The sequence below is a fragment of the Phoca vitulina genome, unplaced genomic scaffold, assembly GCF_004348235.1.
Source record: "Phoca vitulina isolate PV1807 unplaced genomic scaffold, GSC_HSeal_1.0 scaffold21, whole genome shotgun sequence".
Lineage (NCBI taxonomy): Eukaryota > Metazoa > Chordata > Mammalia > Carnivora > Phocidae > Phoca > Phoca vitulina.
The window spans coordinates 29,411,175-29,438,402 of NW_022589724.1; the positions used below are offsets into that span (position 1 = coordinate 29,411,175).

Consider the following 27,228-nt stretch of genomic DNA (forward strand, 5'->3'; position numbering starts at 1 on the left):
AATCTCCTGGAATGAATATATATAGGTCTTACAGCAAGAACATAACATGCTCATGCAAAATGGCAACTTTACCTGTCAATTCTCCGTCGATCTTTCAAATGCAAAATTAACTCTATTAACCTACTCCTACCTCTGAATTTTAATCACCTAACAAGCATTTAAGTAGGATGCTCATCTAACATTTTAATGCTCCTCTTTAAGCATATTTTCAATCCTTTATCGCACTACACTTTTTTCCTGAGGTAAGGTGAGTAACATAACGAAGCGCCACACACCCTCACTGTGCACACACGGGGATAGAGCTTTGTCCCAGACATACAGGAATGTGCAATGAATAAACACGACATGATGCTGTCACATTCTGACACGAAATTTTCAGACTTTTTGTTCCCGTTTAACCATGACTCACAATTCTCTCAGATGTTGTAGTTAGTAAATCTTTTGTACAGAAGTCCATGGGGTTTGGATTCAGAACAGCTCTGGCCAGTTGGTTCCGTCCACTCAACAAAGACATGGCTTTCAACTTCCTTTGTGTAGTTACCAGAGAACTGATTACAACGCATTTCACGAGTTCATTTAAATTGACTGGCAAATTATCTTGAGTCTGGATGGAAAGGGAACACTCAGATTTCCCATTGCGCACTATTATCAAGAAGGAGAAAAAGCAATTTCAGTTGCCCGGGAATAATGTTGTCCAGCTAAAAAGGTTATTCAGAATTATGTATTTTATAACTTATGTTTTTTGTATGATGTTGTTCAAGTAATTCACTCAAATGTTTACTGAATGCTTCCAAAGAACCAGGCAATTCCTTTCAAGAAAAGGGAAGCAGATAACCAAATAAACATGTCAGGTGGTGATGAGCACCATGAAGCAAGCAGAGGAAGGGGATGAAGAAGTCATGAGGGATGGGAGGGAGCTGTTACCGTCACAGGCAAGTCAGGGAAGGTCTTCCTGATAAGATGGTATCTTAGTAGACACTTGAAATAAATGAGTAGGCCACGCCCTTATCTGAGGAAAGGGTGTTACCGGCAAAGAATCAACAATTGCAAAGACCATGAAGCAAAGATGTGACTGGAGTATTTCAGGAACAGGGACAAGCCTAGTATGGCTGGAAGGAAAAGTAGGGAGACAAGTGCTGCAAAGACTCAGAGAAGAAAACGGGGCTCCATTTTATAGGGCTCTGCAGACCACAATACTGACTTTGAACCTTATTCCAAGTCAGGTAGAAAGCCACAGGGCAGCTTTGTACTGGGAAGTGACATGCTTAAACTTAGACATTAAAAGAATCGTTCTTCCTGCAGATGGAGAATAAACAGCAATGGGAAAAGCACAGAAGCAAACAGGCCACCAGGAAGCCACTGCAGCTGATGGTTGTGTGGACCAGGATGTAGTAAGCAGACGTGGGGCTTGGATTCTGGATACTTTGCAAAGAAAGAGTCAACAGGATTTGCTGATGAATTACATGTAGGATGTGAGACAAAGAAAGGATCAAGGATGACTGGGGTTTTGGGCCTGAGCAACTAGAAAAAGGCAGGCCCCACTTGCTGAGATGGGAAAAACAGAAGGAATAGTAGATGTCAGGCAGAAAATCAAGCGCTTCCTTTGGTTTTTTTGTCTAACAGATTTGCAAATGGAGATGTCAGATAGTTGGATGCTTGAGGAGCTGGAAGGAGAATACCTTAGAAACATAAATTTGGTGCATGTCATCATTTGCAAGAGTCAAAAGCACAGATTAAGCTATGTACCTCTCCTGCTACGCCCCTAAATGCACTCTACAGGAAGAACTGGGCTGGACCACACTTATGATAGAAATACAGCACACCAGTTTCAGTGCAGCATGATGCTAAACTCCAAGGAGCTTTGTTTTTAAGACTGGATGCAAAAAGGCGAAGGAATAATGAACTCATGTTCTTGTCACATGGCTGAGGCTAAGAAAGCAGCAATGTTAAAAAGGCTGCTCAGCATACAATGAAGAATGTGGGCAACCCTGCAGTCGAACAAATGTAGGTTTCAATTCTCGGCCTACCACTTAATACTGAGAATGACCTTGGGATGAGTACTGAATATCCCTGAGCCTTCATTTCCTAGTGAGCAGGGAATACATAGATCTTACTGCTTTGCAAGGCTTTGAGGAAGACGATAAACGAGCGCAGGCAGGACAAGGCACGTGGCCTGGCACGCAGCAGGTACCGATTACCTCCAAGCTGACATTACTTCTTTTTTTTTTTTTTTTAAAAGATTTTATTTATTTGAGAGAGAGAGAATGAGAGAGAGAGAGCACATGAGAGGGGGGAGGGTCAGAGGGAGAAGCAGACTCCCTGCGGAGTAGGGAGCCCGATGCGGGACTTGATCCCAGGACTCCAGGATCATGACCTGAGCCGAAGGCAGTCGCTTAACCAACTGAGCCACCCAGGCGCCCAAAGCTGACGTTACTTCTGCGATGCTACTCCCAGGAGACGGGTCCCTACGACACAAGGGATGGGGGCAAGGGAAACAGCAGAACCTTCGAGGTGCCTCACAATGACTTATATGTTTGGTCTTCTCATTGATACTTAGCCGCAACACCAAGGTTGTGATTTTAAGATACAAAAAACAGATGGTTTGCAAATTGTCTGTTTAATAACAAACACAATGACAGATGAAGAAATGTATCAGAAAGAGAGGACATTACAAAAGAAAGCTTTTAAATCATAAATCTAGAGGAATAAGTACTGGGCTTTTCCCAGATGAGTCTAGAAAAATTAAAAAAAGGACTCTGGATGGCAAGTAACCAACCTGGCAAATACACGTCTCAAATATGTTTAACAAGTATGTGGCCGGTAAAGCACAACTCAGAGGGAAATTAAAAGATGAGCTTATATCTGACAGATTTCTCTTTACAGTCTCATTATCTACTTACTGACTGAAGTGCGGCGAAACTTATGAATATAACCGCAATGATATTCACGGAGATCCTGCATGCGATTTCTCTCTGTATCTTTCTTCTCTCCATTTTGTCTTTCAGGAACCAAAAACACCAAATCATTTTCCTTTGGATGAAGCTGTTTAGCTAGTTCACATTCCTCAAGATGAACTATGAAACAATAAGAAGTTGGCATTGATTCTAACAGAATTATTTTAAATGAGATTAACTTAAAGGATATTAACCCCTTGTACTAAGTTCAAGCAAGTATACAGCACGAGACTTTGTAATATACTTCAAAATAATACTCTAAGCCAGTCAACATTCTCAAATACGGATTATACAGTATTATAAAATGTATTCTTCGCAATGGCTAAAAAGCCAAAATAAAATCATAATATTCAAAAGTAGCTAGTAAACTTCCTTTCCTTAAAACTTATTTTAGTTTTTAACCAAAAAATTTTCTCTTTTGTTCCTCAGTTTCAAAATCCCAGGAGAAAACCCCAAAACAGATCCAAGGACATATAAGAACTTTGAGCCTACTGGTGGCATTTCACACTTGATCTCAGCCAAAAGGCCGAGAAGCGATTACTGGTGGCATTTCAAACAAGGGGGAAAGACTAGTTGTAAACTACGGGGGCTGGGAAAACAGAGCAAGCACTACAACAAAAAAGTTGAGCACACCAACCACCAGATCCAGTAACAATATAATGAACTAAAATACGAGGCACTGGGATTAGACAGACAGAACCACTAAATCCAAACAAGATTTTAAAATGTAGCAGGTTAGGAGTGCCTGGGTGGCTCAGTCGGTTAAGCTTCTGACTTCCACTCAGGTCATGATCTCGGGGTCCTGGGATAGAGCCCCACACCAGGCTCCCTTGCTCAGTGTGGAGTCCGCTTCTCCCTCTCCCTCTCTCTGCCCCTCCCCCCTGCTTAAGCAAGTGCACACGCTCTCTCTCTCTCTCAAAATAAATAAAATCTTTTTTAAAAAATAAATAAAATGTGGCAGGTAAGAAATATCTATGTGAAGGCATCAGAGCAATTATAACAGTGAAGAGTTACTGTGTTGAGATCCAGAAGAATGTGGAAATCCAATGGAGTCAGCCCAGTATTTCCCCTAGAAACATCTCAACTATGCTTGGAGTGGCAGCCAAGAGGCCAGGCCAGACCTGGGATGGCCTTATTGGACTAAAAAGACAAAAACTGGAGTCCAGGGCCTGTCCAGAGTGGGGACCCTGGTAGCCCTATATGCTTCAGGTTGGGACTACGAAGGACTCAGGACTACACCCAAGGATGAAGCAGAAGCAAACCCGCCTTGACGTGGGCTACAGCCCAGCTTCCAAACAGCTGGGTGCTCCAGAAAAGCCAATCCCTTAAACCAGATTAAGATGATCCCACATCGCAGGTGCCCCAAAGAAGCCTGGCAGAAGCAAAGAAAAATCCTCTGTGGAGGAAGATAGTATCATCCTAGGCCTCAAATTATTTTTATAAATAACATTGCAAAGATAATGACCAACACGCACCAGGGATAAGCAAGGCACAAGGAGAGAAGAAAAACACAAAGCGGTAGCATCAGTAAACAACCGAGGACTCACTGGGGGCTACCGATTATGTCTCACACAGTTTAAAAGGTTTTACCTCATCTATGGAAACACTTAAAAGAGCTACTAAAACTATAGATTTTGATAAATCAAGGGTGCATGTTTTAAGTTTTAACCTAACTGTTCTAAAACAGCAAAAGATGTATACATTGAGAGATAATTTCCAAACTAACAAGAAAAAGTAAAAAGAAATTTTAAAATGAGAAAAAAAGTAAAAGTATTCAACCAAAACAAAAGGTAATACATGTAATATATAATTAGGTTCATTTACTTCTGTTGTGTTTCACTTTATGGTGTGCTTTTTAAAATTCACCTTTGGTAATTTAATAGTTCAAAGTCTCATATATGTGTAAAAAGTATACTCTAGTTCTATCAGGTTTTTTTTTAAAGATTTTATTTATTTATTTGACAGAGAGAGAGAGCCAGAGAGCACAGGCAGGGGAAACAGTAGAGGGAGCGGGAGAAGCAGGCTCCCTGCTAAACTGAGAGCCCAACGAGGGGCTCAATCCCATGATCTGAGCTGAAGGCAGATGCTTAACTGACTGAGCCACCCAGGCGCCCCTCAGTTTTTTCTTTATATATTTTATTAGGTATATATACATTGAGAATTGTCATCTCCTCTGAACTAAACTTATTATGATTCCCTTTGTATGTAAGTTTTTTTGTCTTACAGTCTATTTAGTCTGATATTAACAGAGCTAAACATGTCTTCTTTTTTTTTTTTAAGATTTGAGAGAGAGAGAGAGAGAGAAAGCGCATGCACATGTGTGTGAGTGACTACCTGCTGAGCGCGGAACCCGACATAGGGCTTGACCCCACAACCGTGACGTCACAACCTGAGCCGACATCAAGAGTAGGATGCTCAACTGACTGAGCCACCCAGGCACCCTAAACACATCTTCTTTTAGTAGGGTTTACGTGAGTGTCTTTCTCCAATCCTCTGTTTTTTCAACCTTTCTGTATTCTTATGCTTACACGTATTACTTGTTCATACATACAGTGTATTATTATATTGTAATCATATTGTTCTTGAAATAACCATTTTCTTCTACAGGATGCTAAGGCTACTTATAAAATTGCAAGTTCAGATATGGGATAAAAGAATATAGGTAATATTGGTCATATCAGATAGCAAGTCAGCTCTCAAAGACTTGTAGGGTCCTACCTAAAGGGCTTAAATGATAATGGATAGAAACACAAGTATATGTAAGTCCATGCATTTATGAAGTTAAAAAAAAAAAAAGCACATTGGTCAACATCAGTGCCTGTGGTGAATTAGCTCATTATTTTAAAAACTGGTCAAGAGTCAAGTACTTTTCTACATTTCTTTATAAAGTACACCAGAGAGTAACCAAATAATATAGAGAAATTTCTTTATAGAACTATTCCAGCTAATAAATGAAGAAATGATCAAATAAAAATATCACCATTTTGTACCTTTAATAAATTAATCTAGGCATTAAGCATCCACAGCTGTAAATATTACTAAAAGAGAAATTAGAGATCATGCACTTCCTGATAAAGGAACATAACACCATCTACGAAATAGTTTTGCCAAAAATAATAAATCAAACTTGAATCGGATCATGCCTCTAGATACAACTATTAATTTACAGGAAATACAGAGGACAGAAAAACGTACCAACAAACACCAGGGGGACACAACAAGTATAGACAATAATTCTAAAGGATCAACAACTCAACTTTTTCAACAAACAAATTACAAAGGGGAAAAAAAACAGAATGAGAAAATTATAGTTAAAAAAACCTTTCGGGCGCCTGGGTGGCTCAGTTGGTTAAGCAGCTGCCTTCGGCTCAGGTCATGATCCCAGGGTCCTGGGATCGAGCCCCGCATCGGGCTCCCTGCTCGGCAGGAAGCCTGCTTCTCCCTCTCCCACTCCCCCTGCTTGTGTTCCCTCTCTCACTGTGTCTTTCTCTGTCAAATAAATAAATAAAATCTTTAAAAAAAAAAACCTTTCAACTAGTGTCAATGTGTGCACCTAATTTGGACCTTATTTCAAACTCGCCGAAAAAAATTGTTATTTATGATGAAATTGAAAATTTAAACACTGACTAGCTATCTGATATTAAGGAATAACTTAATATTTTAGCAATAAAATGTAATCTTATTATAAAATTTTAGGTCTGTATCTTTTAGAGATATTCACTGAATTACAAATGACACCCCACCTCCACAAAAATCAAACCAAAGATAATCTGCAAAACCTCTCCATCGTAAACTCTAAAACATCACTGAAAATAAACCAAAATAACTGGATGTATTTCTTATTCATGAATTAGAAAATTATCAGAAAGATGTCAATTCTCAAAAAAAAAAAAGATGTCAATTCTTGCCCAACTTCCCCATTTTTTCCTCTAAAATTTATATGGGAACTCAAGCAGACAAGAATAGCTAAGGCACTCTTAAGGCAAACAAGGTAGGAGGAACTGTTCAGTCGTTATTAAAACTCATTATAAAGCTGGACTAAGTAATTAGGCAATGTGATGTGGGCACAAGGGTAGGCAAATGATCCAATAAAGAAATGAGTCCAGGAAAAAAATCCATGAGTTAAATGGACACTAGATTTATGGCAAATATGGCACTGCACAGCATGAAGAGGGTGGTCTTTTCAATAAATGATACTGGGATAACCACAATTCCATTTGGAAAAAAAAATGAAACATGACCCCTATACATCCCATTCATGCATAAAAATAAATTCCAGGGTGCCTGGGTGGTTCAGTCGTTAAGCGTCTGCCTTCGGCTCGGGTCATGATCCCAGGGTCCTGGGATCAAGTCCCGCATCGGGCTCCCTGCTCGGCGGGAAGCCTGCTTCTCCCTCTCCCACTCCCCCTGCTTGTGTTCCCTCTCTCGCTGTGTCTCTCTCTGTCAAATAAATAAATAAAATCTTTAAAAAAACAAACAAAAAAACCACAAAAAATAATAAATAAATAAGTAAATAAAATAAAAATAAATTCCAGGTTGACAAAACAATGAACTCTAGAAAAGGGGCTACAAACTTTTTCTGTGAAGAGCCAAACTTTTTTTCTGCAAGCCACACATAGGGTCTGTTGTATATTCATCATCTTTTTTTCAAAGTTCTTTGGGGCACCTGGGTGGCTGTCGGTTAAAGCATCTGCCTCCAGCTCAGGTCATGGTCCCAGGGTCCTGGGATAGAGCCCCGAATCGGGCTCCCTGCTTGACAGGGAGTCTGCTTCTCTCTCTCCCTCTGCCCCTCCCCCTGCTTGTGCATGCTCTCTCTCTCAAATAAATAAAGTCTTAAAAAAAATTCTTTAAAAATGTAAAAACCTGGGGCACCTGAGTGGCTCAGTCATTAAGCGTCTGCCTTCAGCTCAGGTCATGATCCCAGGGTCCTGGGATCGGGCCCGATGCTCCCTGCTCGGCGGGAAGCCTGTTTCTCCCTCTCCTACTCCCCCTGTCTGTGTTCCCTCTCTTGCTGTCTGTCAAATAAATAATATTTTTTTTAAAAATTGTAAAAACCTTACTCTAAGGTAGTACAAAAAACAGGATATGGGGTAGATCTGCAAGCCATAGTTTGCTGACACTTGTTCCAGATGTTAATATATTTATGAGCTGCAGCAGGGAAAGGTTTCCTAAATGAGGCATAGAACACCAACCATAAAAAAAAAAAAAAAAATAGGGGCGCCTGGGTGGGCTCAGTTGGTTTAGTGTCCAACTACAGATCTCAGCTTAGGTCTTGATCTCAGGGTTGTTAGTTTAAAAAAAAAAAAAAAAAGATGCATTTGCTATGTTAAAAATAAATTCTAGGGGTGCCTGGCTGGCTTGGCAGGGAAGCATGCAACTCTTGATCTTGGGGTCGTGAGTCTGAGCCCCATGTTGGGTGTAGAGTACTTAAATAAATAAATAATAAAAATAAGACATTCTTAATAAAATAAAGCTTTTTAAAGACATCAGTGAGAGTCAAAATGCAAGCCAAACTGAGAGAATGGCATGTATCCAGATTATATAAGGAACTCCTACAAATCAATAAGAAAAAGATAAGAGAAAATTAACAGTAACTTTGAATAGGCACTTCCCAAAAGAGATTACTGAACCATCTACTAAATATATAAAAAGGTGCTCAACCTCACTGATAACAAGGATATGACAAAATAAAACCACAAAAGGCCAGCAAGACAAACATGGCGTAATGGCTAAAACTAACATGACAATCAATACAAATGTGTTGGTGAAGACCGGGAACAATGTGACTTCTCGTACACTGCTGGTGGGGTTTAATGCTGAACAACAGGCTGAGCATTACCTAGTCAACTTGAACATACACATACCCAGAGACTCCATAATCCTCCTCTGGATAGGACTCAACAAAAATGCCCTCCCACCAACACAGGAACGTCAGGGTGGCACTGTTCATGAAATTCTGTGTCAGATTTAACAGAGCACGCCCGAGGCTGCTATCTTTAGAAAGGTCTGCTTACAAGGGTGGCCTTTGGCATGTGGGATCCTGGATCTCGGGATTATCATTTGCTGACTCATCAGACTCGCTGTGCCTAAACCATTTGCAAAAATATGGTCTATACCAAACACCTGCTTTACTTCTGGAAGTCAGGAGTTTAGGCCAGGCAGAGGGTGTTCTGGGCACTGAATCTCTAACACGCTTCCCTAGTAGGTAACATTCTGCATGCCCTGCACTGTGACAATTCCTTACTGGGAAGTTAAGTACACTGCATGTAACTCTACTGGGAGAGGACTCAGGCTTGCTCCTGGTGTCGTCCATACTTCACCCCATGTGCTTCTCCCCTTGCTGATTCTGCTTTGTAGCCTCTTAACATAACAGTCACAACCATGAGTATGAGTATATGTTAATTCCTATAAGCTGTCCTAGTGAATCACTGAACCTTGGGGACCCGACACACAGGCCAAAACTACTGAAAATAAAAATGTCTGTCAACAGTAAAATCATAAAAACGAAACAAAAATCACACAGTAACATCAGGACATGTTCACATAAGGAAATAATACTATAATGATGACACACAAAATTGAATTTTACATACATGTTAAATGAAAGAAGCCAGATAAAGAGTAAATACTATGTAATTCTAACATATGATCAAGTTGATGCCAGATAAATTTGTGATTTAAATATTTAAAAGAAATATAAAACTACAAGAAATTATGAAAGTATCCACTTTTTTTTTCCTAAAGATTTTATTTATTTATTTGACAGAGAGAGAGAGAGAGAGAGACAGCGAGAGAGGGAACACAAGCAGGGTGAGTGGGAGAGGGAGAAGCAGGCTTCCCAAGGAGCAGGGAGCCCGATGTGGGGCTCAATCCCAGGACCCTGGGATCATGACCTGAGCCGAAGGCAGATGCTTAACGACTGAGCCACCCAGGCGCCCCTGAAAGTATCCACTTTCTAAGACCAAAATCAGGCGGGTGCCTGGGTGGCTCAGTGAGTTGAGCGTCTGCTTTCAGCTCAGGTCATGATCCTGAGGTCCTGGGATCGAGCCCTGCATCGGGCTCCCTGCTCAGTGGGGAGCCTGCTTCTCCCTCTGCCCCAGCCCCCCACCCCTCATGCTCAGGTGCGCTCTCCTCTCTTTCTCTCTCTCTCTCACAAAAATAAATTTTAAAAATCTTAAAAAACAAAAAAAGACCAAAGTCAGAACCATAAAGAAATAAGTGTAATAGTTTTGAACATGTGTAGAAATCGTCTGTGCCTCAAAACCTGGATGTGAAACTGAATAACAAACAACCAAAAGCAATTTACAACAAAGCACACACATTAAGAAGAAAACAATGTCCCTAATGGGGGGGGGGGGGGGCGCCTGGGTGGCTCAGTTGGTTGAGCGATCAGGTCCTGATCTCAGGGTCATGGGATGGAGCCCTGCAGAGAGGGGAGTCTGCTTCTCTCCCTCTTCCTCTCCCTCTGCCCCTTCCCTTGCTCTTGTGCTCTCTCTCAAAATAAATAAAATCTTAAAAAAAAAAAAAAAAGGGGAGGAGGAGGAGGAGGGGCAAAGGGCATGAACCATTATCCCCACATTCCGGAACCTCACTAAGAATACTCATTATCAGAAAAAATTTGGGAACAAAGCTACAAGCTCAGATGAGATACACTTTACATACATAAAACTGGAAAACAAAATTGAAGCTAGCAAATGAGGGAGATGTACATTCTTATATCTTCATGTTGGAAGTGAAACTGATATTCCTTTTGGTAGGCAGAGGCAATATGGAACAAGTCTTAAAATACACATGCTGTTTGACCTAGCAAAGTTTACACTGAGTGTTTGCAACAGTGAAAAACTATAAACGATGTACATGTCTAACTAGACACGACTGGTTAAGTAGATCTGTGGAATATATTTACAATGGAATAACTATAAATATTAAATATACTGTTATTGGGCGCCTGGGTGGCTCAGTTGGTTAAGCGACTGCCTTCGGCTCGGGTCATGATCCTGGAGTCCTGGGATCGAGTCCCGCATCGGGCTCCCCGCTTGGCGAGAAGTCTGCTTCTCCCTCTGACCCTCCCCCCTCTCATGCTCTCTCTGTCTCATTCTTTCTCTCTCAAATGAATAAAATCTTTAAAAAAATAAAAAAGAAAAAATAAATATACTGTTATTTAGTAACTCTGAAAAGACATTTACAGTATATTAAATAAAATTAAGTAAAATACAAATTTCATGAAGGCAGGAATCTTATGTTTCTTCACAGCTATATACCTGGCATCTAGAATCAGACCCTATCAGGCACTATAAAGTCAGTATTTGCTGAATGAATGAAAAATGTCACTACATAGTTGAATGACCCTACTACATTCACATGTACCCAACTCACACAGGTGAGCAGTCTCACAGTAAGATATATACTAGTATTTTCATAGGACTATCTTGGAATGATCGGAATTGGTGATATTTTTTTTCTGTTGGCTAATATTATTTCGGTGTCCTACAATGAACATATAGCACCTTTCCCCAAAAATATACATACACACGTATGTGTATAATTGAATCTATGGAGTAGGATGGGCAGGGGGTGAGGGGGGAGGCAAAAGAGGATTTATACTTTTTATTTTTATTAAAGAGTTCTGAATGTTTGGTTGATTTATAACTAATGCATAAGTGTGGTATGTGTTTCAGACCAATGATGAAATGAGAAGACAGAGAGCAGGAACATTTACTCAGAATCTATAAACACTATGATTTTGGGACACCCTCCCCCAACCAATCTTGTCAAGCTCCCTTCACTCACCCTCTCTTCCATGCCCAGCTTCCACTTTGGCCTGTGGTATTCTAATTATAGAATGGTTACAACCATGAATTTTATATTCATAACTGTCCCAGTAATTGTTCTCATTAAAAGACTTTAAACATTCCTTGTAAGAGGTTACAAATTCAGCTTAGGAAACCTATGTCCCAGAAAATTCAAATGATGATAAGCTTTCCTCAAACAGAAATTTCCAATTATTATATATTCCAAATCACAGAAGAAAGAACTTACCCACAAACTCCCAGTATTTTTTATAATCAGCAGGAAATTTTCGTAAATGCAACTGATAGAATTTCTCTTTGTTTGGAGAGCTGATCCACTCCTGTGCCACCTATATACAGCAAAAAAGCATATTAAGAAAGCAAAAACATTCTGGAAAGCCAATTCTAAACAGCAAAATTTCCCAAAACAAGCAACAAGTAAAGTCTGGAACCTAAAACCTCAAGTGGCAGAACATGAAAAATTAACTTGTGACTTCTGGTTTCCAGTTTGACATAAACTTAGAAGTCACCACTTCATCCTAATGAGTAAAAAGCAAGCTGGGAAATCAACAACCCTTCCCATAACCAGAAGTGACAGGAGCACAAAGCTCAGTGCCAGGAGAGGAAACCCTGAACTGGGACTGATGAGCTGCTTGAGGCTCATGTGGACAGCTCTGAGTGACAATAACTCTAGGGGACGCAGTCGTAAGGGGGACCCCTCCACTTTGTTGAGTTCTACCTCTGAGGAGCCCTTCTAGGCCCTCACAGCGAGTACTGGAGAAAATCCCTTCATGCTTCTAGCACAAGGAGGAGGAAAGAAACCATTTTGAAATATATCAGAACATTCTGATCTTAACAAGGCTTGATCTTGGAGAAACTCCTATATTACCAGAGTTAAACTATTTGAGGGAAAAGAAATAACCAACTGAGCCCGTTCTGGCCATCCTGTCCCACCTAAGGAGGTGGAGGGAACTGAGAAACATGTACGGTTCACAGTCTAGGGGCCAAACCTCTCCAAAAGACTGAGAGACTACCACAGGATTACAGAACAATCCCCCTCCTCCACAACTTACCATCATATTACTAAAAGCCTACTTACTGCTGGCTGTTCCTTTCACCTACATCATGTCCACCTTACAACAAAAATTATAAGGCATACTCAAAGGCCAAAAACAGTCTGAAGAGACTGAATAAGCATCAGAGGCAGATATGGCAGGAATGTTGGAATTACCAGAACAGGAAATTTTGTGTATTTTTTTTTTTTAAGATTTTATTTATTTGACAGAAAGAGAGACAGCAAGAGAGGGAACACAAGCAGGGGGGGAGTGGGAGAGGGAGAAGCAGGCTTCCTGCTGAGCAGGAAGCCCGATGTGGGGCTCGATCCCAGGACCCTGGGATCATGACCTGAGCGGAAGGCAGACGCTTGAGCCACCCAGGCACCTCCTGACCAGGAAATTTTTTAAAAACTATAATTAATACACTAAGACTTTAATGGAAAAAGCAGAGCACACAAGAGATGATAATGGGGGTGCCTGGGTGGCTCAGTTGATTAAGCATCCAACTCTTGATTTTGGCTCAGGTCATGACCTCACGGTTGTGAGATCAAGTCCTGCCTTGGGCTCCACGCTGGCCATGGAGCTTGCCTAAGATTCTCTCTCTCCCTCTCCCTCACTCTATTAAAAAAAAAAATAGATGATAATGTAAATTCTAAGAATCAAAAAGAAATGCTAGAGATCAGAAACACTGGCAGAAATGAAGGATGATGCCTCTGGTGGGTTCATCAGTAGACTGGACATGGCTGAGGAAAGAACTGCTGAGCTTGAGGATCTGGCAACAGAAACTACCAAAGCTGAAAGGCACGGAGAACAAAGACTGGGGAAAAAGAACAGAATATCCAAGAACTGTGGGCCAAGTGCCAAAGACCTAACACACATGCAATGGGACAACCGGGAGCAGGAGCAAAAGTAACAGAAGCAAGATTTGAAGCAATCATGCCTGAGAGTTTCCCCAAATTAATGTCTGACACCAAATCACAGATCCAGGAAGCTCAGAGGACACCAAGCAGAATAAATGCCAAAAACTATACACAGGCATATCATATCCATACTTCAGAAATCTGAAATAGCGAAGATAAAAAAGTTGTGAAAAAAGTCAGTGGAGAAAAACATCTTACCTACAGAGGAGAAAAGATAAGAATAAGAATTACACCTAACTTCTCAGAAACCATGCAAGCAGGAAGAAAGTGGAGTGAAATATTTAAACGTTGAGAGAAAAAAACCCACCAACCTAAAATCCTGAACCCTACAATTCTCCAAAAGTGAAGGAGAAATAAAGGCTTTCTCAAAGAAAAATTGATGGTATTTGTCACCATTAAATCTATCTTGCAAGAAATGTTGAAAAAGATCTTTTTTTTTTTTTTTTTTTTAAAGATTTTATTTATTTATTTGAGAGAGAGAGAATGAGAGCGAGCACATGAGAGCGGGGAGGGTCGGAGGGAGAAGCAGACTCCCCGCCAAGCAGGGAGCCCGATGCGGGACTCGATCCAGGGTCTCCAGGATCATGACCTGAGCCGAAGGCAGTTGCTTAACCAACTGAGCCACTCAGGCGCCCTGTTGAAAAAGATCTTAAGAGAGAAGGAAAATCATATTGGTCAGAAATTCGGATCTACAGAAACAAAGAGCATCAGAGAATGAATAAGTGAAGGTAAAATTAAAACCTTTATGTTTCTTTTTCTTAACTGATCTAATAGTTTATTCAAAATAATAGCAATGATATACTCAGTCATGTATGTTTATGTGTGTGTATATATACATACACATATATCTATGTTTATACATAAGTGAAATGAACACCAATAATGATACAAGGGATGGGAGGGAAGAATTAGTAATATTTTGTTATTATGATGTACTCACAGTACCCATGAAGTGTTATCTGAAAGTGGACTCAGATTAGTTGTAAATATGTATTGTAAGCTCTAGGACAACCACTAAAAAAAAGAAAAGAATAATTGATATGCTAAGGAGAAAGAGAAAATGGAATCATATAAAATGCTCAGTTAAAACCACAATGGCAGAGAGGCATGTGGGTGGCTCAGATGGTTAAGTGCCTGACTCTTGATTTTGGCTCAGGTGATGATCTCAGGATTGTGACTGAGCCCTGCTTTGGGCTGGGCATGGAGCCTGCTTAAGATTCTCTCTCTCCCTCTCTGCCCCTCCCCACCCCTGCTCATGTGCGTGCTCTCTCTCAAAAAAGGAAAAAAAAAAAAAAAACCCACAATGGCGGAAAAAGCATGGAAGACAAAAATAGGAACAAAGAACAAGGGCAACAAATAGAAAACCATAACAAATACAGTAGAAATTAATCCACTTATATCAACAGTCACCTTAAATGTCAATGATCTAAATACACCAAATAAAAGATCGTCAGAGTGAATCAGAAAATAAGACCCAGGGGCGCCTGGGTGGCTCAGTCGTTAAGCGTCTGCCTTCGGCTCAGGTCATGATCTCAGGGTCCTGGGATCGAGCCCCGCATCGGGCTCCCTGCTCGGCGGGAAGTCTGCTTCTCCCTCTCCCTCTTCCCCTGCTTGTGTTCCCTCCCTCGCTGTCTCCCTCTCTGTCAAATAAATAAATAAAATCTTTAAAAAAAAAAAAAAAAAAAAGTAAAGGGATGGAGAAAGATAACCATGCTAACACTAATAGAAAGAAAGGAAATAGTAACACACAAGGCAATTTACATGTATTTCTTGACACCACTGCACCTGCTAGTAGATGCCATTTCCAGTTGAAGAAACTAAGAATATTCAAATGACATGCCCAAAGCAATACAGCTAGTAACTGGGCAGACAGGATTTAAAAAAAAAAACTTATCATCTACATTTTCTAACAAACAATAGAAGGAACCATTTAAAAAAGAAAGAAAGAGAGAGAGAGAGAGAGAGAGAAAGACAGGGAGGGAGGGAAAGAAAGAGGTAGTAGCTATATTAATTTCCAACAGAGCAGACCTCAAGGCAAGGAAAGTTATCAGGGATGAAGAGGGGTATCATTGAGGGACAAATAAGTCACTACTCCAAGATACATGGGTCAATACTCTTAAGATGACACAATAAGCCTTCATATATATGTGCCCAACAACAGAGAATCAAAATAAGTGAGGCAAAAACTGATGCAACTGCAAGAAAAAAATAAATTAATCTAATATTTTAACACTCCTCTATCAGAAATGGACAGATCTAACAGGCAGAAAATTAGGAAAGACACAGCTGAACTCAAAAGCACCATCAACCAACCAGATATAAATGACATCTATAGACTACTCCATAACAGTAGCAGATCACACATTCTTTTCAAGCTCACATGGCGACCACATCTGAGGCCATAAACCACACCTTAACAAATTCAAAGGACAGAAATCATACACTGTCTGTTCCAGACTATAACAGAATTAAACTAGAAATCAACAACAGAGATAACTGGAAAAGCCCAACATATCTGGAGATTAAACAACACATTGCCAAAGAAGAAATCTCAAGAGAAATTTTAAAAATATACTGAACTAACTGAAAATGAAAAATACAACTTCTGAAAATGTGTGAGATGTAGCAAATGCAGTGCTTAGAGGGAAGTTTATCCACACTGAATGCATAAAAAGAAGAAAGATCTAAAATCAGTAATCTAAGCTTCCACCTTAGGAAACTAGAAAAGAAGAGCAAATTAAATCTAAAGCAAGCATAAAAAGAAAAATAATAAAAGAGCAGAAATCACTGAAATTGAAAACAGGAAATCAGTAAGAAAAATCAATGAAACCAAAAGCTGGTTCTTTGAAAAGATCATAAAATTGATGAGCCTCTAGCTCATGAAGCCTAAGAAAAAAAAGAAGACACAGATTTCCAATATCAGAAATGAAAGAGGAGACATCACTAGAGATCCCACAGACATGAAAAAGATAACAAAGGTTATGAACAACCCTATGACCACAAATTTGATAACCTAGGTAAAATGGACCTATTCCTAGAAAGAAATAATCTGCCAAAATTCACACAAGAAATAGATAACATGAATAGGCCAACATCTATTAAAGAAATTCAATCAGTAAACAAAAGGAACCTTCTGAAATAAAACACCCAGGCCAGCTGAATTCACTGGTGAATTCTACTAAATTTTTGAGGAAGAAATTATACCAATTCTCTATGATCTCTTCCAGAATACAGAAGCAGAAGAGTACTTCCTAACTCATTCTATGAGGCCAACACTACCCTAATACTAAAACCAGACAGACATTACAGGAAAAGAAAACTATAGCTCAGTATCTCCAACATAAAAGTAAAAATCCCCACCAAAACATTAGCAAATGGAATCCAACAATGTATAAAAAGAATTACACATCACGAGGGTTAACCAACCAAGACTCCCCAGCATTTATGGAGTGGAGCATGAGAATTATTTGCTAATGAGGTCAGACTCTGGTCCAACACAGCTACAATCAGTTTGTATCACCCACTTCCATGTCCAGAGTGCCCCACAATGTGGCAGGTCTGAAGAATCACCTTCAAAGATGCATACTATGTTCATAACCTCATTCACGATTGCCAAAACCTGGAAACAACCCAAATGTTCATCAACTGTGACTGGAAAAACAAATACAGCATTATCCATACAATGAAATATTATCTGAGAATAAAAAGCCATGAACAACATGGATGACCCTCAATATCATGCTAAGTAAAAGGAACCAGATGCAAAAGACCAAATATTTTATCATGCTATATATAGGATATATCCAGAAACAGCAAATCTGCAGAGTCAGAAGGTAGATTCGTGTCTGCCTGAGGCTGGCTGCAGAATGGGGAGTGACTGAAAATGGGCTCAAGGGCTAGTTTTAGTGCTACTGGAAATGTCTAAAAACTGGATTATGGTGATGGTTATAAAACTCTGTAAATTTACTAAAAATTATTCATTTGCATACTTTAAAAGGGTGAATTTCAGAGTATATAAATTCTACTTCAATAAAGCTATTAAAATGCATCCTAGTAGGTACAACAGAGAGTGAGAAAGAAAAGGACCGATCAATAAAATCTCAAACCTGCTTATCTTAGAGAACAGGGTATCTGCCTGAGAGTGCCCAGAAGGTCCCAGATAGTTCCCATCCTGGGGAGAGGACAGACTTTTAGTTTGAAATTATTTGGACTTATATTAATTTCTAAAGCAACCTTAGGAACCAGAACTAAAGAGGATCTCTGATCGTCAAGCTATAATGGCCTCCTATTATAGGCCAAACTTATTGAGAGATCACAGAGAAATTCAAAAAGTACTAATGAATATACTCAATATATACTATATATTCACTGGTTTGTACATTTGATGAAGTTACATTTTTATCTGTTTCATAACCTTTTTGGACTTGGAAAATTTAAACATCATGAATGGCATGTGCTAATATTTTCACACTAAATGAAGTAACAGTTAAATGTACAAGTAAGTGAATGTTTGTGGTCCATCAAAGCAGTATTAAGTTTAGAAGAAATCACCTAGGTTCAGAGAACAAATAATCATGCATATAGTTAGAAAATAAGCTCCCTGAGTAGAACATTTACAATGCACTGAACAGAAACTAACATTCATTGGCTCTTCAAATTATTACAGGACAGTGGAAATGCTGTAATATCATACAATTCACTGTAACTACAAAAACATACCATGTTCCTGTTCTTTACACTGGGAGGAGGGGGACATGTCCAGTCAGGCCCTGTCGTCAGAGGATATACCAGTCTTCTTTTTTCCCAATAGAGAATGGGATTATTCTACAAAACTGTATGTTTCTAAAAATTTGATAATTTTTCTGATCAAATATTCTATTACATTTTGATAAAAATATTACCACTATATACATTTTCTTTGATTATAATGGGACGGTTAAGATAATTCTCTTGATTTAAAAAAACTACATTATTAAAATAACAGCTATTTCACTGTGGAAAAGGAGTTTTTACAAGGGTGGTTCCCAGTAACCAATGTTGCTCTTGCCTTACAAGAAGACAGAACCAAACACAAAACCTACAGAGCAACTGCCACTCATACTCATATGTCCTATCTTCCCTTTCTTCACAAAGTCAAAGGCGAAACCCACTGACTTTTGTTCTGAATCCCTCTTGTCCTCCTTAAGACTCAAATTTCTGAAGTTACCCATTTTCTTAACAACAATTTCTTCCTGCCCATTGCTCCTTCCCATCAGCATACACCTTGATTTACCTCTTGGAAAACAAAAAACCCACCCAAACCATGTGGAGACAAGGGGGTAATAGAGGAACTTTGTGCTTTGTCCTCAATTTTGCTGTGAATCTGAAACTGCTTTATAAGGTTTCTTAATGAAAGGGGGAAAAAAGCACCACTAGCAAACAAAACAAACCCTTCTTTAACTCCCGAATCACCATCCAACTACTGCCCATATTTTTCTGCTCCCCTTCTTTTTTCAAAACAGTCCAGCTATTCACATCTTTTATGCCTGGCTTCTGTCCTAACCACTCCACCAAAATTTCTCATCCAGGTAGCACACTCCACTTTCAGAGATTACTTCCTTGCTCTCTTGTTGCCTCCTTGCTTTTGATTTCAGGTAAACAGTAAATCAGAATTCAAGATATACTCCCATCAACAGTCTATGCAAGGCCTCTCTTGTTCGATTTTTCCTTTTACCCCAGATGCCCACTCCCACAACTTCCACCTTCCACACCCACCCTGTTTCTGGTACTAGTTATCACTAAAAAAAATCCAGTGCAGTGTGTTTACCCAAAGGACACTGTGGTATAAATCCGCTTACTTTTTTTCAATCAATACTTAAGAGTTTGTTGCTACTGATTGCAGTTGGAACTGTTGTTACTTCATTCATCCATCCTAACTGGTTCTAATTCCATAAACAATCCTGTAAATAACATCCTGAGACGCACAGATCCCCATGGATGGACAAGTGTGTGTTCTGGTTAGTACACCCCAGTGTGAGACTAAGCAGTCAGAGCGATCACAAACTTTGGCTCACCACTCTGTTACTTTAATGTCCTTTTCTTTGTTTGAGCAGCACTTCATATAGTTATTCACCATTTAGTCTTCCTTCGGTGGACTGCTAGTTTTATTTTTTGTCCATCTCCTATTGATTTCCCTGTATTTTTGTTGATTTACAAAAGCTCTTTGTATATCCTAGTTGTCTCTTGTCACTTTTGGAATATTTTAACTCTTCTTCCTATCTGTTAACTATGAATATGGGGTCCTTCACTGAAAAATTCTTAACTATTACAGAGTAAAATCCAAATTTTTCGTCTTAGGGTTAATGTTTCTTGGGTTTTTAGGACTTTAGTCACCTAAATTGACATGTGTTTTCTGATATTGTTTATTCTATCTTATGTAATTCTACCTTTCAAATATATGTGTTAATTGAAGATAATGTGCTGTAAGATAGTAATGTAGGCTAATTTTTTTCTGCTGGAGTAGGCCAATTTTCCCCCTACTATTGAACAGTCTCTCCTTTCCCTGCTGACCTGTGGTGGCCTATCAGTCTTACCCTAGGTTGTCATACATGCAGGGAAGAGTTAGGTCTCAGGAGCCAAAGGGTCTTTGTTCCATTTCAGTGAGTTGTCTGCCCTTTCCCGTGCCCCTCTTATCTATTTCTATGCTTCGAAATATGTCTTTATATTGAACGAGTGTCCCCTCTCCCCATTACGCTGATTCTTTTTCAAAGTGACTATTATAAAGTATGTTATTCTTCCACACAAATTTTAAAATGCTTATAAAGCTCTTCCAAAAAATCCTGCTGAGGGGCACCTGGGTGGCTCAGTCAGTTAAGCATCTGCCTTCACCTCAGGTCATGATCCCGGGATCCTGGGATCAAGCCCCCAGTTGGGCTCACTGCTCAGTGGGGAGTCTGCTTCTCCCTCTCCCTCTGTCCCTCCCCGTGGCTCGTGGTCTGTCTCTCTCTAATAAATAAATAAAAATCTTTTTTAAAAAATCCTGCTGGAATTTTAACTCAAACTACATCAAATGTATAGATTCAGAAAGAAGTCACATTTTTACAATGTTAAATTGTCTCATCCATGAATATGGCACCTCTCTTCATTTATTCACTCTTCCTTAATGGCCTTTAAAACAGAGTTAAGTCTCTTAATTATTCTCCGTAAATACCTGATGCATTTGCTGTTAGGCTAACTCTTAACACGTTTGCAGTTTGGGTTTTGTTATAACTGATACTTCTTTTATATATTCTAGCTAGTTATTACAGCTATAAAAGAACATTTTTTTTTTTTTTTTTGGCACATCAATCTTGTACCCAACTACTGATTCTATTGGGGTTTCTATGTAGATAGTGATACCATCTGCAAATGATCAGAATTATGACTCTTCCAATTATTCACTGCTGTTTTCCTCGCCTTCATGAACTGTATTACGGACTATTAGCTGTAGTGCCTGTCATCATCCACAACAACTGCTCTGTCAACTGCTGCTTTGTCTATTTTGAGATTACACTATTGCATCCATTCATGCTCACGGCTGATTGTATGTTCTTGGGTCACTGTTCCTTTTATGAGTATCTACTGTCTTTGTGTTTCTGAATTATTTTCACATTCAATTTTGTTTGATAATAAAACTGCAATTCTGCTCTCTTTTGGTCATGTTATTCTGTTACTCTCTTTTTCCATCCTTTCATCATAAACTTTTCTGGCTCTTTTTACGCGAGCCTCTGGCAGACAGTATTACTACTGGAACCTGCCTCTTTAGCACGTTCTAAAGGTCTTGCTGCAACTGTTAAGAAGGTGTACATGTGCTTAGTTATATTCCCTTGGCACACTAAGAACCCTTTCAACCCAAACTCTTAAATCCTTCCCTATTTCTGGGAAATTTTCAGTTTTATCACCCCAGCTCATTTTTTCCCTCCTGAGATCCTTATTACACATAGAATAATACTTGTGCCCAACCTTGTGCCTTTTCTTTTCTATTTCCCACTTCCATCCTTTCCTGATTCCTCAGGTTGTGTATATTTAATATTTGTGCCACTTAATGAGTTCTTGATTTCAACTATTCTCTCTTTCATCCACACTATCTTCTGTGTGTTGTTATGGTTTCTCCCTCCTGCTTCATGTTTCATGTTCTCTCCTCTATCTCTGAAAATATTTCACAGGCTAAATCTTCTTCTGTCTGCTCCACTACTTTTGCTTTATCTTTCTATATTTTCCAGGTTGCTACTTTTCTCTTATAGTGACTACACTCCAAGGAGATTCATCTCCCCCTCTTGAATTCATACTCCCCACAGATTCTAGGCATATCAGTTGGAAAGGTATGGGTGGTGGGTGGGGGTGGGGGTGGGAGAGACACAAGGGGCTAAATCAATCCTAGCACCACTCTAGCTTTTGTGCCTCTGCTAATGAATGGGGTAGGGAGTAATGGGGGGGGGGGGGGGAGAGACATACCTCAGGAAATGAGCATGAAGTATTATAATCTGCAAATCTACCCCAGCACTTACGTTTTTCAAACTCTAACTCCCTTGGTTATAATAACCTAGCCCTAGGGACAAGAACTCTCAAGAACCAAGGAATTCAAAGACTAACTGTGAGCCATGCCTCACATGGGCTGGGCTACAGAACCACCCTAATGCTGCCTAACTACTTTTGGCTGACATGAGCTAGCTGCATCTTTTCTGCCCTGTACTACACGGTAACATCAGAGCAGTGTTCTAGCCCAGGGCGATGAGAGGAAGGAAAAAGGGTAAACTAAAAAAATCCACTCTAATTTCCATCTGTAGCAGTTCTTCTAATCTGGTCTGTCATTTCCTTTCCACCCTGAGACCCAAATCACGTCCTACTGTCCCAAGGCTTTCTCACAATATATATTCGTCTGACACATTCAACTATACCCCTCTGGCTTCTGTGATGTCACTTCCAGAAGAGACTGCCATTAGCCCAAACTCATGTGATGCCCAGTAAACAGCATCACCACCTAACCAGATGCTTAAGCCAAAAGCCTCAGAATCATCCTCTCTACCCCTTAATTCCCACATCCATTCCATCAATACATCTCCAAAACTTACCCACAATGCATTCACTTTTACTTCCAGAGCTGCCACCCAAATCAAATTACCATCATCTTTCTCCCAGGCTACTGCAACGGCTCCTTGACACATCTATTGCATCTATACTTGCCTTTCCAGATTATTCTCCATGGAGTAACCAAGAATGATATGTAAAAAATTGCAATCTACTGCATATTACTACTCCCCAGCCTAACACCAACCAACTAAACATCTTCCAACACTTTCTCACTAAACTGAGGATGAAACCCAACCCACAGCTTCCAGGGCCGTACACCATCTGGCTCTTGACTATTTCTCCAGTCTTATTACATTTCCCTTTCCCCCTCAGTTCCTTCACTCCAGACACACCAGCCTAATCTCTCTGCTCATACATGCGCAGTTAGTTCCTATCTCAAAGCATCATGTTCCTGACACTCCCCTCTACCCTGCACAAAATGCTCTTCTTCTGGCTCCCAGCCAGGTCTCAAGAGCAGCTTCCCATCACTTATCGTATCAGCCTGTTTTGCTTCCTTTGCAGAACAAATTACAATCTGAGATTAGCTAAAGAAATGAAGGAATTTCCCTGCAGGGGATTTAGGTACTGATAATCAAAGTTAGTACCCAAGAAGAGCACTTACTTCCTACCTACTCCCTGTCCATACAACCTAAAATGAGCCTGGTGACAGGAGAGGACTGCAGACAAGGACAGCAAATATAAATGTTAAGATTAAAGAGCAAGGGCACCTGGATGGCTCAGTTGGTGAAACGTCTGCCTTCGGCTCAGATCATGATCTCAGGGTCCTGGGATCAAGCTCCACATCAGCCTCCCTGCTCAGCGGGGAGTCTGCTTCTCCCTCTGCCCCTCATCCTGCTCGCGCTCTCACTCTCTCACATAAATAAAATTATTAAAAAAAAAAAAAAAAGATAAAAGAGCATTCGCCACAATGGCCCATTTAAAAAAGGGGAACCTGCCAAAATGGGATACATTTATCTAATACTTTTATGTGTTAAATGCAAGGATTAAAAAATAAATATATCTTCTATCAGGCACATCAGTATATAAAAGACTCATATTGCTAGAAGTTGAATTTGCTCTCATTTGTCTTTTGCACCAGAGGATAATTTACATGTCATTACATTTCACCTGCAGTAAGATGTATTAACTAGATATGCTTTATGTCCTAAATAAGATACCAACCAAATTTTTGTAAATAGAGTCTACACCCACCATAGCATTCTATTGACAAACATTCTGAAGTCAAATTACATCAGAATGAGAGTGATGAGCCTTGATGAGGGTTGATGCTACAGCCTGTGGCTCATTAGAATAAAAATTAGAAGTAATCAAGGCATCTTAATACCACCACTAATAACTGTTGGCCTGAATAAACAAGAAATGCGAAAACAATGTTGTTTAAGCTGTATGGTTAAAAAAAGAGAAAGAAAATTTCAAATAAAAATGAGAGATTGAGGAGCGCCTGGGTGGCTCAGTTGGTTAAGCGACTGCCTTCGGCTCAGGTCATGATCCTGGAGTCCCTGGATCGAGTCCCGCATCGGGCTCCCTGCTCAGCAAGGAGCCTGCTTCTCCCTCTGACCCTCCCCCCTCTCATGTGCTCTCCCTCTCTCATTCTGTCTCAAATAAATAAATAAAATCTTTAAAAAAAAAAAAAATGAGAGATTGAGGAGCGCGTGGATGGCTCAGTCGTTAAGCGTCTGCCTTTGGCTCAGGTCATGATCCCGGGGTCCTGGGATCAAGCCCCCATCGGGCTCCCTACTCCTTGGGAAGCCTGCTTCTCCCTCTCCCACTCCCCCTGCCTGTGTTCCCTCTCTCGCTGTGTCTCTGTCAAATAAATAAATAAATAAAATCTTTAAAAAAAACAGAGAGAGGGGTGCCTGGGTGGCTCAGTCGTTAAGCGTCTGCCTTCGGCTCAGGTCATGATCCCAGGGTCCTGGGATCGAGCCCCGCATCGGGCTCCCTGCTCGGCGGGAAGCCTGCTTCTCCCTCTCCCACTCCTCCTGCTTGTGTTCCCTCTCTTGCTGTGTCTCTCTCTGTCAAATAAATAAAAAAAAATCTTTAAAAAAAAAAATAATAAAATAAAAATAAAAAAAATAAAAAAATAAAAAAATAAAAAAAACAGAGAGATTGAACACAGGCATTTCCCCTTTCACTCCTCTTGAAACCCCACCAAAACACCAAAGCAATTTTTAAAAACAGATTAGTTCATTAGGACAAAGAACAGAAGACACATGTATCAAAATGTTGGAAGCTGGAAAGCAGCTGGATGAATGGTAGCTAACTCAGCAAGTCCAAGAAGCTGAACTGCAACCTATTAGCAATCTGATGCAGACCTCTAATCCGGAAGGAGGGCTGAAGAGAGACAGCCCCTCTCTGCAACCCACAAAATACTGCAGAGATTTTGTCTGTGGAGAGGGTAAAAAAACAGTCTTCAGCCTTGGGGACAGCAGTGGGGACAGCAGGCACGGTGGAGACACGGCACTGACAAAGAGGGAAATTAGGCAAATGTTTATACACTGAATGCTGGGACCCTTCCCTGTCCCCCACCCTCATCCCATGGTCAGCTGCCCGTCAGGCCTACCCTTTCGAGGCAAAATATCTGAAGATTCTTCTTTGGGGAATCTGACCTCACTTTAAGAGAGAAAAAAAGACTATAAAGATACTGACTTATAAGGGTGGGAATGGGGCTTTACAACAAAACGCCAATGGTTAACTAGCCTACCCTTTCACTCAGAGCTTCTTTTTAATCTTATATACAACAAAATACAGATTTGTAACTACACCGAAGCATACAATTTTCACATAAAGAATGAAACTAATGCTGGGTTTCACCATATTATGGTGTCCTTCAGATCACATTTAACTTCCCCACAGTGCAATAAAAAGGATCATTTTAGCAAAGCAGGAGCTTCAGGTATTCCTAAGCATCTCTTTTAACCTGTCACTATTTAAATTCATCCCTTTTTTATAGCGTTTTTAAAAACTGAGATGTATTTCATACGATATAAAATTCACTATTTTAAAGTGTACCCTTTCAGTGGTTTTTAGTATATTCACTGTTTTGTGGAGCTATCACCATTATTTAATTCCAGAACACCTGCATCATCTCAAAATAAACCCTATACCTATTGGGAGTGTCCTTTCCTCCTCCACCCCTGGTAACCAATAATCTACTTTCTGTCTTTATGGATTTACCTATTCTAGACATTTCATATAAATGGAATCATAAAATATATGGCCTTCCGTACCTGACTTCTTTCACTTACCAAAATATTTTCTTTCTTTCTTTTTTTTTTAAAGATTTTATTTATTTGACAGAGAGAGAGCGAGAGCAGGAACACAAGCAGGGGGAGTGGGAGAGGGAGAAGGAGGCTTCCTGCCGAGCAGGGAGCCCGATGTGGGACTCAATCCCAGGACCCTGGGACCATGACCTGAGCCGAAGGCAGACACTTAACGACTGAGCCACCCAGGTGCCCCAAAATATTTTCTTTTTAATTGAAGTGTACCTGACATATAATATTAGTTTCAGGTATTAGCATAATAGTAACAATAACAATACATATTATATAATAATATTACATTATTATATATAATTTTTCAAGGTTCATCAATGAACATGTAAAAGTAGCAGATAATAGCTTATTCCTTTCTACAACTGAATATTTCATTGTATGGACATTAATACATTTTGTCCATTCTTCAGCTAGTGGATATCTGGGTTGTTTCCCCTTTTTGGTTATTATGAATAATGCTCCTATCTGCTTTTCAGTATCCTGTTCTTAATTGTGAGTAGATCACCCAAAATCATCAGCTATCTGAAGAAAAGAATTAATATAAAAGGTCTGTATACACTAAAACGAACAGGCAAAAAGCAACTGGGGAAACAGGAACTATGCAAAGAGAACTTTTTAACTGACTTTAAAACTATCGTTAACAAACTTCAGACAATAAAAAGATGCCATGGGGCGCCTGGGTTGTTCAGTCATTAAGCGTCTGCCATCAGGTCATGATGCCAGGGTCCTGGGATCGAGCCCCGCATCAGGCTCCCTACTCCTTGGGAAGCCTGCTTCTCCCTCTCCCACTCACCCTGCTTGTGTTCCCTCTCTCACTGTGTCTGTCTCTCTATCAAATAAATAAATAAAATCTTTAAAAAAATAAAAAATAAATTTAAAAAATGCCACGCTCATGAAAAGAAGAATAGGATCCTATAAAATGGAATCCTCAGAGAACAAGAGTCCCATGAAACTAAAAGTATGCTAAAAAAAAAAAAAATCAATAGGTGAGAAGTCCTCTGATAAAGTAGAAAAAGAAAAGTGAGATGGAAAGTAGAAAAAGTGAGAAAATTTAAGAAATTTTAAGACATGCAAGATTTCAAAACTTTATCATCCACACATCCTTTTTTCAGGAAGCTGGAAGGCTGTGC

General features: G+C 39.9%; 1 protein-coding gene across 8 annotated transcripts in view; it reads right to left on the minus strand.

Moving 5' to 3' along the window:
• The window catches only part of SETX (senataxin), an 89,206-nt gene that overhangs the window by 30,389 nt on the left and 31,589 nt on the right, over positions 1-27,228 (minus strand). For all 8 annotated transcript variants that reach the window (XR_004301117.1, XM_032418184.1, XM_032418185.1 and 5 more), the window contains exons 11-13: positions 11,994-12,093; positions 2,901-3,074; positions 410-642 (exon numbers count right to left, since the gene is read on the minus strand). Coding sequence is in view for 7 of the 8 variants with exons in the window: in XM_032418184.1 (XP_032274075.1) it covers positions 410-642; positions 2,901-3,074; positions 11,994-12,093 (507 nt within the window). In the remaining variant the exon portion in view is untranslated. The remainder of the gene's footprint in view (positions 1-409; positions 643-2,900; positions 3,075-11,993; positions 12,094-27,228) is intronic.